At 32.9% G+C, this 14,316-nt stretch overlaps 1 protein-coding gene across 1 annotated transcript; it reads left to right on the forward strand.

Moving 5' to 3' along the window:
• Positions 1-873: 873 nt before the first annotated feature.
• Positions 874-13,960, forward strand: LOC146157388 (E3 ubiquitin-protein ligase RNF13-like). Its single transcript, XM_083387163.1, has 14 exons — positions 874-1,002; positions 2,066-2,143; positions 2,291-2,425; positions 2,871-2,958; positions 3,204-3,294; positions 3,931-4,045; positions 5,411-5,504; positions 6,603-6,683; positions 7,278-7,391; positions 7,927-8,086; positions 8,606-8,733; positions 9,073-9,127; positions 11,334-11,410; positions 12,167-13,960. Exons 1-14 carry the CDS (start codon positions 925-927, stop codon positions 12,223-12,225), a joined length of 1,353 nt encoding a protein of 450 aa, XP_083243289.1. The 5' UTR covers positions 874-924; the 3' UTR covers positions 12,226-13,960.
• Positions 13,961-14,316: the final 356 nt, after the last annotated feature.

The raw sequence follows: 14,316 nt of genomic DNA on the forward strand, positions 1-14,316 counted from the left end.
AACTGTGCAAACATTGTAAAACTTATTAAAGATTTTTACAAAGGCCTACATACACGTCTTTAGGTATCTAATATTTGCTACTTGCTTCAGAATGGTGTATTGTTATTCTTTGTTTCTCAAAAACAGCGACACAAACCAGATTAAATGGGTTTACATTACAATTCTATCGGTTGTGCTTAACTAGCTTACAGCTCACCTGCCTTTCGCTATGTAGATGTTTCGCTTCGCTATTTGATAACTTCAACTACACGATTTTTAAAGGAGTCTACAAAACAGTCTTTAAGGTTTTGTGGTTTAGTTTATCATGAAAGACGTTTATTTTACAGAAGGCACATTTTGTTATAAATAAGAGAGTTGCTTTAAGCTTATACCCGTCACAACAAAGAGTTCATTGTATTCTTTTTAAACTGCATTTTGTCTTATGACCCCACAAAAAAAAATAGCGGGTCACTCAAATGAAGGCTTTTCGAGTTTTGGCTTTTTATGACGTGATTATTTTTTTTACACTGGCCTACTTAACGTTAATTCCCATTTAAAAAAGCTGTAGAATAGAAATGTTAACCAAACTTATCCTTGCTAAACCAATGATGCTATTCTACTTTATAGTATCGTTAGTTGAACTGTGATGCAAAACTTTTAAATGTTAAAAAAAACTTGAAAATTTTAATTCCATTTAGTAATTTGATTTACAGGCCTCTATTTTCAGTCCAGTTTTGTTAATATAAACAACGTAGTTAATATAAATTTAAAGGCAGGTATAACGTTTCTATGAAATCATCCAACATCTAATAATGTACATATTTTTTTTCCTGTCTGTTATTGTGTGGTAAATTATTATGCAACTGCGCTTTTATCTGCTTGCTTTGAGCTTGAAACACTTGTTCATTTTGTTATTTTACTCCATTAGGCACCAACTGTTTAGTTATGAATGTCAATTTTGTGTACTTGTTCCTTGTACAATTGTTTTGCGTTCCATATTTTATCGATGCAGATGTAATTGGGGTAAGTCGACAATTTTGTTCACTTTCGTTGGAGCTTTGTATACGCATTTTTTTAAACGGAAGATTTAATTTGTTCCAACTTTACTAGTTTTGGTTGATTTGGAGTTGTTCATTCTTAGAGACTGTCATGTGGGCGCTGGTCTAGAATCGTACCACAACGCACATTATTTGGGTTAGGGTGCGAGTTAGCGTTTTGGGTTAGGGTGGGTCAAGTATTATTATTAAATAATAAATATAATAATACTTGACCCAGCCACACCCAAACGCTAACTCGCACCCTAATCCAAATATTGTAGGCTGATTTAATAATTGTGGAGGGATTCTAGACTAGCGCCGTCATATGTGTTATTAAATTTATTGTTGTTTGATAAGGAATCTTAAAGCCAAAGGTCGAGTAAATTAACATTATCTTGATAAAGACGTTTCATTACGTTCTTGTGTCATCATCATCAGTTAATGTACAATAGTGTATCGAGGTCATGTCGCTTTGATTAACCTTTTTGGCTTTAAAATTCATTATCAAGCTACATTACAGATCTGGGCGCTCTTTCACTTATGCACGTGAAAAGTTATGCAAAAAACAAAACAAAATAATACCGCATACCACAACACATATTGTTTGGGTTAGGGTGCGGGTTAGCGTTTGGGTGAGGGTGGGTCAAGTAATATTATGTTTATTATTAATAATAACTTGACCCACCCTCAACCAAACCCTAACCCTAACCAAAACAATATGCGTTGTGGTATGCGGCATTTAAAGAAAGTTTTTTTTTATTAATTTTTACGTACAATACTGAAAGAGCACCCAGATCTGTGCATTGTGTATATAGTTTTGTTTATTTAAAATCACAATGAAATCAGTGCAAGAAAATGCCCACCACCTACTCAGTATTACCAGAACATTATAGGTACAAATAAAATACATAATTGTGGTCTTTTTTCTCAATAGCTTTGTAAATTCTTAAACTGTCCGGTTTTCCCTGAAATGAGCGGCTACATATACTCCAATCTGGCCTTTACCTAACTTGTGTCATGCATGTTGTAAATTTACTTTTTTTGTTTAGTACACCGGTTTAAATGTGTCAGAATCCTTTCCTGACTATGAGGCAGAGTTTGGGACAAGCATTGATGTAGGAATTGTGGTAAGAAATCTTAATGTTTATGTTAAACATTTGAATTACAAAGTTATGCAAATTTCCAAACTTTATATTTTTAGAAATATATTTGACTGGGATTGTTTAACCAACGTTATCAACTTTTTATGGAAAAAGTTTAAAAACTATTTTTAGGGTATCCTGATGTATGCAGAACCTTTAGATGGTTGCACAAAGATCAAGGACAGACCTTACCCTAATGCAAGTGACAATCTCACTGTCAGTGCATTCGCTTTAATAGTCAGGGGAGGATGTGACTTTGCCATAAAGGTAGGTTATTTTTTTACTAATTTTTATTCATTTTTAAGGTTATCTGATAGATAGTGAATGATAAAATCTAGATGCAGAAAAGTGTCAATTTGATTATTTAGCTGAAAAATTTTTCTGAAAAAAATTGGCTGAAAATTTTAGGCATTCAAGTTAAAAGCACTTTAGGTCAAAAGCTTTAAATATTACAGCGTTAACTATATTGTTTCTATCATAGCAATTTAAATAACAAGCCTCAAAAACGATTTTGAAGCTTTTTGTGTAACTTATTTTTATTTTTATTTTTTTCAGATTATAAAGTTGCAATCATTTGACAACCTCCCATATTAGAATATCAATAAATCACTTTTGAGTGTAATGCAACTTTGTTAATACTGTCATAAAGTTTTTCAGCACTTTGTCTCTTTGCAATGATAATTTTAAGTTGGGTACTTTATTTTTACCATAGGTCCTGAATGCCCAAAATGCAAACTATGATGGAGTTATTGTGTTCGACAATATCTCCGATGAGCTGATTAGAATGGCCTCCAACAAAGGTTGGTCTAGAATAGATACTAATGCTTTATTATTTTTAATTCTTATGTTACTATATCCATGGTCATTGAATAAATTAAGCCCTAATTTGTAACCAGTAACAATATATGTAATTATGTATGTTCAATGATGAAATAAAGTTAAAGAAAAACTTAAAGCTTGAACATATTGAAAAGCTGGAGAAACATTCTTTGTTGTTCATTGTTAGGTAGTTTTAACATATTTCTTCTCCACCACAAATTTTCAGCGGAAATTGCGGCCCAGATAACAATTCCATCTGTATTTGTTGGCCACACAAGCGGAATCATTCTGAACCAATCCTATCTTTATTTTTACAAGTAGGCTAAAATTTGTTGTAATTTTGTTCGGCGTTAGACTTAAACAAATATGGTACAATATTTTTTAGAGATTTATGTCACTATTTTGACCGATACTAATACCCGATTTACCTGATGCAATAAAATTTAAATAATACTCAGGTTAAACTCTAATTTTGGATGGTAACTTTGCATGATGCTAGTTAACCTAACATGTTAGATCAATCAGCCATGAAAATGAAAGTAAATGGCAGCATTTCATTTTTTACATATAGTCTAAAAGTTGAACGAATGTTTAGTTTTGGCAAGTTTGTAGTTTTGTTTGATTTAGTTTTTGTTTCAACATCTCAACATTTTCCACATATTAAGATTTTTTAAATTAATAAAAATATATTTGAAACTTTCAAAATGCTCGGTAGGATTTGAATATCAGCCGTTCATATCTTTAAACCGATATATCTGTGGATGTCTAATATTTTTATTTATCTTTATAGTTTATGTTTTTTTGTAATCTCAATTCATTACATAAAGTTTATTCGCAGTGCTACTGAACAATATTTACGAAAAAAAATCACGTATTTCTTGAAAACTGTAAGAACACATATTTCTTGGAAACGATAAGAACCCCTACCTTATTTATTAATCTTACTTGTTTAGTGATGGACCTTTCGTTGAAATCACAGCGGGGTTTTCGCCATACTCTTTCAAATATTACATCGTTCCATTTATTACTGTTATCGCTTCCTGTTTCGGAGCCCTACTTCTTTTCATGGTAAGCTTCCTTTTTATATTATAGTTTGTATATAAAGATATATCTAGAATTTTGGTTGTTTTTACAAAGTTGTTAACTTTTCCCCCAAAAAACATTCTTAATAAAGTTGTGGTATTCTTGTTTTAATCTTGTATTGCAGTTTTCCAGTTTTAATCAACTGTGAACTTTAACCAAAAAACAAACAAGTAAACAAGGATGAACATAACTGTAAAGAGTCTGTACACTCTCAATATATTTAACTGTGTTGATCAACTTTAATTCACAATGGATAAAATTCACATGCCTTTTTTCATTACGATAATAATGGGTATATAACTATGAAAAACCCTACAAAATGATACTTTTTTGTGTGATTCACACTTACAAACTTTATTTTTGTTAGAATTAAAGTTGTATTTACTGTTAAATTTGTGCTTACAAATCTATTTAAAACCAGGAATAAGGCAATCAAAATAGCAAATTCTTCTCTTGAGCATAGTGTTTGGAGGTTGTAGTAAGACGTATTAAGACTATCAAAAGAAAAAAAGCCCATACAGAAGTAGGTATCAGTTTGAACGTTTCTAATCTCCCTATGTTGAAAATGAATAAAGAGATATTTAAACGTTAAAAAAATTCCTACTTTTATATGGACTTTAAATTCAGCTATAATAATCACACATTTAACTCCGGCCTATTTCAACAACTTGTCGTGTTGGACTAGGCATCCTTAGGTTTAAGCAGAAAACATTCATCACAATCCCCAAACAGTTAGTCTTGGATAGTTGTATTAGGCAGCCTCAGCGCACACGCCTTGACGTATTTTCGAGTTCCTTTTCATTCATCATGGCAGCTTCGAAATTTCGTGATTAGCAGTTACTTGAGTGCCTCATTAAATTCAAAACTGGTGCAGTGAGCTTGTGCTATTGGTGCAAGGACCCATGTCTGGTATGGAATTTTTTTTGACAATTATTTTCTTTGGGACTGTGCCGGTAAAATTCTCGTTTTTCTTTATAGTTGTAAAAGTGTACAAAAACGATGTGACTATCGATAAAGTATAGTAAAGTTTTTACCTAGCTTTATACTAAGTCTAAACAGGAAGTGTAAAAAACTTGAAGAGAAGATTTAGCTTTGTGCACACAGAAATGTCATGCAATGTTATAAGGTTAAATAATTCAAGTTGGTTGATATAAGGTTTACAGGTATTATATGTATGAATTATATGGGTAAAGGATGTTTTTTTTTATTCTTGCCCTTTAGCCTCACAATTTATTCACTATTAGCCAGAAATAATGTAGCAAGTAGCTTATTGCTGTGGTCTAAATTGCCTATTCTATCTACTTGTGCTGTGTGTACTTTACTACTAGCAAATTTTTTAAATTTTTGTAGGCTGTCAGATACCTTCGAAACCATAGGAGACAACGCAGAAATAGGTTATCAAGGCAACGCCTCAAACAACTTCCTGTAAAGCAATTCAGCAAGGGTAAGTTGCATATGAGAGTATTATCATTTGCATACTGCTGACATTGGTGTTTCACATTTTCTATGCATTAATAATGTTAAGCTGGATTAGTACACCCAATCCAGGCCTAATGTGCTCTACGCTTATTATAGTTATTTTGTGCAACGATGATATAACAGCTGATTTTCAAATATAGTGAAACACTCAATTATAAGTTTCCAATTTGGTTTAGTTTTATTTACTCATTAAACAGTGGTTCTCAACCTTTTTTTATGCGCTAAAAAAGTTTTAATAAGGTTATTTTTGCTTTTGAGTCGCAATGCCAGTACCAGTTTATTAGTAATTAACTTTGCTGAATGAAATTTCAATGGAAAACATTGTGATGTAATAATAAGGAACTGTTCATTCACAAGTTTGTCTCACTTGCAAAAAAATACCTGTACTTACTGTTTAGATTTTGAAGTGGGCTCTGCTCATAACTTGCTCCAAAATGCATAATATGCATTGCATATGGATGCTAATTTTACCTGCCCCAACTAAATTTTGATTTATTTGGTAAAATTGGTATTATTGCATATAATTTAGTTTCGTCCATGCTTTGGTGTTTTTAATATTGATTATACTACCTTTGAAAGCACAAGCAAAAAGTATTTCCAGTTACATTGTATCGTTTTGGCACATTTTCGGTTAACTGATGTAGCACGTTACATGATCTATAATTTAGGTTTTTACACCAATAATACAACTACTGACGACAAAAAGCACAAAAATATGATTTTCTATACAAATTACAGCCTAGGGGATTCCCCCAGTTAAGGACCTCTGTATTAAAGGAACTAAACAAAGTTAAATCATTTTCCCTTAAAATTTTTGTAGAGTAAAAAAATGTCAACTAAAATATTATCTTAAGTTTCTACACATTACAGTCTGAGTAACAAATCAAAGAACTACTTGCATTTCTTATTTTAAACACAAATAATAATTATTCACATTATTTTGTAAATCAGTGCAGAATGATTCAGAAACTTTTTTTTGTCAAAATGTGTCTTTTGGTGACTGTTGCACCTTACATAGGTGTTTTTTCAAGCATTATGTTAACCTCAACATGTTTCCTGCCAGGTGATGAATATGACGTTTGTGCAATTTGTCTGGACGAGTATGAGACTGGAGACAAGTTAAGAATCCTGCCTTGTCAGCATGGTAAGACGTGGTATCAGACTAGGTGAAACAAGTGTATATGGATCATTCCCGCTAAGGTTTTTCTGTCAGTTTATACAACTGAACCATATCCATACTTAAAATAATTTTGTTTACCCAAACATTTTTTTTCACTTTGTGCAATGTTTTGTTAAAAATTTTACCTTGAATTAAATTGAACAAAAGATCGACACAGATATGTGTTTGTTAACAAATGTGAACTAGCCCCTCGGTAGCTGCATTTTGTCCAACGATTACGTCTTTTATTACATTTTATTAGTACAAGACTTATCAATTGTTTCTCATTGCTTTACATTGGTTGTGGGTTTTAGTTGTCTTTTTAGCCTGCTTTTTTAGTCTGCTTTTCTAGCATCATTAATTTAGATTGGTTAGTCTGTGATGGTTTTTCGGTGTGTTGAAATAAATAGTTAGGAAATTGTCAGTTCTTGTCTATATCTCACTACATTCCTACCTTAACAAATTATTCAGTGTAACCAACAGACTACAATTAGTTGAAATGGAATATAATGGTAGTGAAATTAAATCTAATGGTGATAGGTTAGTTTTTATGCTAACACCTGTCTTTCCCTTTTGCAGCCTACCATTGTAAATGTGTTGACCCATGGCTGACCACAAGCAAACGAGTTTGTCCGTTGTGCAAGAGGAAAGTGCTCAGCGATGATGAGGATTCAAACTCTGATTCAGATTACAGTAGGCTTGGTTTATTTTTGCCTTTATTGCTAAACTTTCATTTGAAAGCTTTTTAATGTAGATTTAGAGATAAATGTGGTTTTCAAAGAAACAAGAAATATAGTTTCAACAACCATACACAGCATACAGTGCAAAAAATAATTAAGAATGAATTGCAGTTCTGCCAGATATTTGCTCTGTATGATTACAGCTGTAATGCCATGTCATTGCTCTTATATTTACACACTGCATGTGCTTGTGTGTATTTACAATTGGTCACATGACTTCCTGCGTTTTATGAAAGCAATTGGTAATGCATCCATGTTACCATAAAAACATTTCTGTTTCTGATTGAAACGGTGATTTTTAGCCAAATTAAAAATAAAAACTATAGCAATTTCATATTATTTTAATAGTAATATCAATACATGTCCATTCACAATTGTATCGATGCTGTTTCTATCTATTCATTGGTACTAACATTGCTACTACAACAAAGCTGCGTTTTGCGTCTGCATCGCGTCATAATGATCACATGACGTTACGTTTTGTGTAGGCGACACAGACAGTGAACAAGCCCCACTGCTGCGAAACTCAGTTGCCTCTTCACCAAACTCGGCACGTTTTGCAACTGGTTTTAACAGGGAGAATCCGATTCAGCGATCCTATTCTGCCAGCACTGTAACTACCACTGGCTCGGCAATTGAAAACCAGAGGTGTGTTTGTTTGACCTGTCTTTATAGCCGTCATTTCTCAGAAGTCAAAACAGTTGTCAAGCCTGCATACACAAATAGCCTGAATGAGTATTGGCCTTAAGAACTCAATTTTTTTTTTTGGTAAATTACAAGGAATCAATTGACAATTAATAATTTTAAGTTGTGTTTGCTTACCCTTATTATTGTTTATTCTGCTTCATTTGGTAGTTTAAGTGGGGACCACTTTAATTACCATCAATTCTGAATTCGTAGGGTAAATAAATATTGGCTTGTTTTTTCCCTAAAGCTTGAAATCGGCTAATGCTCGTGCGTCTTGCAAATCCATTGAATAAATAAAACTATGATACTGGTTTTGAACAAAGGAAAAAAAAATTTGCATTACGATTGACTGAAAAATCTCACAGTTATATCAATTCGAAGTAACGGCAATATTAATGTGTTTTTAAAGTCTTATTTCGAAATATTTTTGAATAAAGTATTTTTATCAGTGAGTTAACCAAGTTGCTATGTATTTTTTAGTCTTCTTGATGAAGAAACTCCGCGTGGTTCTCCAATCTTACTTCACGGTCAGACAGAAAACACCCCAGTATTTCATTCAGTCTCCAGCTCTGAATCTCCTCCGATACATCAGATCACCATTTCCGCCGGTAAATAACTTATATTGACAATATTTTCAAGTAACTGGCCAGTTTAACTCGACAAAATAAAATACTAAAAGTAGACTACTGAAAGCTTTAAGTTGCAATAAACCACAAATAAGGAATTAAATCAAATTAAATTGTTCAAGAAAAAAAAAAAAAAATTGTTACTCCAAAATGATAAATTAGAAACATTTAGAGATTTTATTCTTTATGTTAATTGTCACCTATTGATCTTGTTAAAATATTATCAAGATTACTTATATTAAGAGAAGATTGGATTTAGTGTTGTACAACAACTGTGTGAAGTCATATTAAATTTAGAACCTTTTGTGCTATTTTTTTCAGATGTTTCACCAAACATTGCAATACTTCCAATAACCCAGTCAGATGACGAATACAGGTATGTAAAAATGTTGCTTTACAATTTTAACGTTTTAAAGGTTCCAACCTTGATCATACCTTTTGACTAACTTAGTATGTTTAAAGTGACTCAATACCAAAAAAAAAATTTTTTTTTGTAACACTCGCAGTACGCGAACGCACCAGTTTCTGTTCTACACATGTACGCATTGCGCGATTGTCGAAGCCATTTTACATGGTTGAATTTCGGTGTGTAGCCATAAGACGGACGGAGACATGATCTCCACATTGTCTTTAATTCATTTAAAGTCTTTTAATGTCTTTGAATTAATTTGCGTATTAAAAAGTCTTTTAAAACCCTTTGCCTTCCAAAAGTCTTATAGTCTTTAAATGTATTTAAAGTTTAGTTTAGTTTTTGCGGTTAAAAAGTGTGCTGGGAAAAAAGTGTTTTAATATGTCTTATTATGTTAAACATAGCATTTCTGCTTTTTAGTGTTCGAATTATATTGAAAAAATACGTCGACCGATCCTATTTTAGCTCTTTGAAAGGCTATAAATTTTCTTCGAAAAAAATCTTTTAATGTCTTTAGTTTTTTATATAAAACTGTGTGAAAACCCTGTTTAGAGTGACACGTCGAATTTTTATCAACGATTGTAGTTTGTATATGAATAAAACCTGGTCTGTTTTCACACAATACAGAGAAGTTCATTGGTTTATGCACTGTTGCTTCGAGGCTTGTTTACCTGTTTTGCATGACTGGTTTTAACCTGAACGTAACACATAGGACTTGACGTCAAGTCACATGGCGAACTCAAGCAGAGTTTTCCTCTATTTTTAGCTATTTTAACTACATTTACATAACACAAAAACAAAGAAAATATATAAAAGCGGCCTTGCCAAAGGGTCGTGAACATTTTTTTATAAAGAATATCTCCTGACGCTTGCAAGTGTCCACAGTTGCCTATTATGCACTTTTCCTTTAAGCGCTTTGAAACCTTGCTTCTTGTACGTAGGATCACATGGCCGTTTGTTTCGACAGCTCATAATAACTTGCGGCTAGCGCTGCTGTTAATACACAGCAAACTGGTATTTACCAATTTGGGGATGTTCAATGAAAGCTTAGGGTAATTCGATGCTCAAGACTACTTGCATGACGTTTTGTTCATTGCGTTTTAAGTTTTTCAGCGATCAAAACACAGTTAAATTTGTCAAGTGTCCAGCTTTTATAAAGGGTTGTTCAGACCGAAGTTGTATCACATAAGACTTCGTCTGCAATAAAACCTGAAATTATTACTTGAACAAGTATACAGGCATATTCTACAGTTAATACGACAAAAGCGTCTGTAAAATGCTTTGACTTACTAAGAAATGGTAACTCTAACCTAGATTAAAAGAAAAATTGTTGTGAGGCCTTTTGCCCGTATTGGAAAATGTATTCCAAATTTTTCTTAGTCAAGATGGTATCGCTAATTAATATTAAGGTAAAAAGTGTCTGTTAAGTGTACTGACACACAATTTTTACTAATGTCCAAAATGCATTACAATTTTTTCTTAATTAGATTGGTAACTCTAATTAGTAAATATTGTCTATAAGGTGCCTTGGCACGTGGGCTGGTTTGAAATTGTATTCCAAAATTTTGCCTAGTTAGAAGAAATTTTAACGTTCATCCAAATTAAGCTAAAAGGTGTCTAAAGTTCCTTGGACGTAGTTTTTGCTAGTATTGGAATTGCTTCCAAAAATTTTGCCTTGCCAGAAATTGTAACGCTAATTTAAATTAAGTTAAAAGGTGTCTGTAAAGTGCCTTGAAACACAGTTTGTTTACTGATATTGAAAAATGCATTACAAATTTTCTTAGTTAGATTGCTTACTCTAATCTCGATCGTAGTAAATGTTGTCTATAAGATGGGTTGACACGCAGTTTTTACTAGTATTGGAATAACATCCCCAAATTTTGCCTCGTCTAAAATGGTAACGCTAATCTACATTAAAAGTAAGAAGTGTCTGTTAAGTGCTTGAAACTACTAGTTTTGTTGCTGTCGAAAAAGCACCTAAAATTTTGGTTACTCAAAAATGGTAATTTTTTTTGGTTACCGGTACTCAAAAAATCTATTCTAGATTAAAAGTAAAATGTCTCTATAAACTGCTTTGGCACACAGTCTTTCACCCTGTCGAAGAATCAACTCAAGCTTTACATACTTAAAAATGTTGACTCTAATCAGAAGTATTCCTTTTATTTTGTTCCAGTTGCAGAAGCAGCCCGGGTGGGGAGAGTGAAGTAAGCTCGTATCGCGACGCTGAAGAGGTTTTCCTTGTATCTGGAGGTAAGGACTTGCTGTTCAGTTTGTACAACTTCCTCACTTCGCACTAATTTTATATTACGGTCATATTGTCTCTTTCGTACCTTGCCTTAGAGTGCCAGTTGACCTTTCTGACGTTGTGCTTGATTACTTGGCAAATAGAATTTATTTAGTTTGGTTTAGGAATGTGCCTGACTCACAATGTTTGCTTCGTCAAGTTAATCGTTAGTTATTTAATGAGAGCGCCGAAAAATGTACTTGCTAACGTTTTTTTAAAATAATACATTTTAAAACTTACTCATTAATATTTTTAGGAGTGCTTTGCCTTGCTATATGCAGATATTGTTAAACCAGGGTTGACACAAAGTCTTTGAATCTATAAAAGTCTTTGAAATTATTTACGTATGGAAAAGTCTTAAAAAACCCTATATTGCCTTCCAAGTGTCTTTGAATTTATTTTATGTACAGCGTAAGTTATGTGTTTAAGCAGTGATGTTAAAATAACATGTAAAAACACTTGTGTTTACCATGATATTTATTCCGTTTTGGTTTTGCATCAAATAAAAAAAACTTTAAACACTTCAATTTAAGGTCTTTAAAAACCTACCAATTTTTGTTTGAAAGTTTTTAAATGTCTTTTAATTTTTTTTCGTAAAGTTGTGTGGCAACCCTGTAAACTCAAGTTTAAGATAACCATAACATCTATCTTATATACATTTTTGGTATGTCTTGCGTTCTAAACCTCAAACCGACCTCTGATAAATCGAACCCTTTTTTCAGCATTCCAAGCTTCTAAAGATGAAGTTGTCGACGCTAATGACGAGCAGCCCTTGGTCTAACTGTCCACAGTCGTCGTGTTAATTATACATGATAAGTGAACCTTTTGTTTCTCTATATTCCACTTTTTGTACGATGTATAACACCCGAGCCGCTTTTATTTTCCAGTTGGGTTGAATGTTTTGTCGCGGCGACGCATTTTTGTTGAAAGTGGCCGCTGTTGTTTAGGTGCAGCAAGAAAATGATTAATTAGTTATAATATTGCAACGCCTGCGTTTGAAATGTCGTTTGATATGAAGACGATGTAAAAAGTAGCAACAACAGATGTACATAAAACCGCATTTGTTTTCAACTAAGGGAATTTTTATCATTTTTCCTAGGGTTGTAAGTGCGTTACGTTAAACTGTAGTGACATTTTCACACCATGTGTTGTATAAAATTAAAAAACAATCACTTTTCGTACATAACTGTTCACTATTATTGTTGTTTCGAAACGGGATTTTTCCACAAACCATCCTCAAACAATAATTAACCTATTTTGGTTGCAATCTTTTTAAGGGCGAATACTTTTTATATCCCACAAGTTTTGAGAAATATAGCGATTGGACATAAATGTGTTTTTTGTGCGACTTCAATCGACAACTCTACAGTCCGATAAAGAAATTCACTTGTACATAAACTTCTAAGCGCAATCAGTGTTATTGTTTCTTTCCCGTCGTTTTGTTTGGTTGGTTGGTTGGTTGTGTTTTATACGAATGACTGGGTATGACAAAAGTTGAAAACGCTGCAGCCAAGAAATGTTTTTCCGGATTACTTACCAAGAAACGTTTTTGCCGGATAACTGCATTGGTTTTTTATGGTATGCTTCAGTTAATTTTGAATCATTCTGTTGCTGTCTATTTACAGTTGTAATTTTATACGCGTTTCATTTTATGCCGTTACGTTGAAATCCCTGACTGCTTATACCAACGGTTTAGAGTTAAATTCACACTCAGTAACAGTTCTTATACAGGGCTTATTGTATATACCGCTCGTATACTGAATATATTGTCTATAATATGACTTGAATATAGCCCAAAGGTATGATTAACCCTTATCACTACCATCGGTATTTTAAACTCTACATTATAATATCTTCTTCATTTTATTTCCTTGTGCAAAGGCGTGGGCTACATTTATATCACATTTTCTTTAAAATTGTTGTTTTATTGAGTGAGTTTTTTAGCCGGCCGAGTCACTTCTTTTCTGGTGACATAGTTCCGTTCGAATTTGTTAGTGCCATTATTTGATTTTTTATTTTGGGCGAGTGGGATTGCAACAATCCCGCTCAAGTTTTTGTATGTAAGTAAATCTTTGATAAAAAATGGCAAATGAAAAGTGGGGCAACGCGAAAATTAAGCTTGAGTTATAACTGCTCAAATGGATGCGAAAACACTACGTAAAGTGCGTCAAGTTGCCCGATTTATTTGCGCTTTTAAACGTTGCGCTATACTGTAAAACTTTCAGCCTGTACGCGGCCTATATTATCCGTTGTCTAGACAAGCAAAACGTATTATTTAACCTAATACTAACCTTTTCGGCTGCTGTTTGCATTTTAGCGCATCCTTATATTTATACGTTCCAGCTATAACACATCTACTACTAATACTATTCAGCTTTCGGCCGATAAGTTTGATTTGCCATCGTTTGCGCCTATATGTGTAAGCGCGCGCTGATAATTGTCGCGTTATCTGTCTTTGCCTTTGCGAAAATGTGTGATTAAACCTCACCCGCTCATTAATTATTATTCGACTAAATTTATTTTAGCTGTTTAGGACTAAGGTAGTATAATATTTCACATTATCCTATTGAAGAATCGGGCCGAAAATCACTTAAAACAGATTGATGAGTAGATGGAACAGTTTTATCACTTATGTTTGCAGTATTTTAAAAAGATTTAATTTGAAAATATTAGCCGTGAGCCAGGACGTCAGATACTCTTTTTATTTCGATACCTTTACCCAATATTTTGGAAAAACGTATCCGATCCAACACGAGAAATAACGCCATTACTATGCTTAAACGAGAAAAAATAGATGAAATTTAAAGTTTAAAGTTTTTTTTTTGATTTATTTAATACGCCAAAATTTCCCTTAACGTTAAGAAGTTTAGTT

This window comes from Ascidiella aspersa, chromosome 4 (genome assembly GCF_963924565.1).
Source record: "Ascidiella aspersa chromosome 4, kaAscAspe10.2, whole genome shotgun sequence".
NCBI classification, from domain to species: Eukaryota; Metazoa; Chordata; class Ascidiacea; order Phlebobranchia; family Ascidiidae; genus Ascidiella; species Ascidiella aspersa.

Coding starts and splice junctions, on each gene's coding strand:
- LOC146157388 (XM_083387163.1), top strand. CDS start 925: ATGAATGTCAATTTTGTGTACTTGTTCCTTGTACAATTGTTTTGCGTT. Junction 2,426..2,870: donor GATGTGACTTTGCCATAAAG/GTAGGTTATTTT, acceptor TTTTTACCATAG/GTCCTGAATGCCCAAAATGC. Junction 11,411..12,166: donor GGTTTTCCTTGTATCTGGAG/GTAAGGACTTGC, acceptor CCCTTTTTTCAG/CATTCCAAGCTTCTAAAGAT.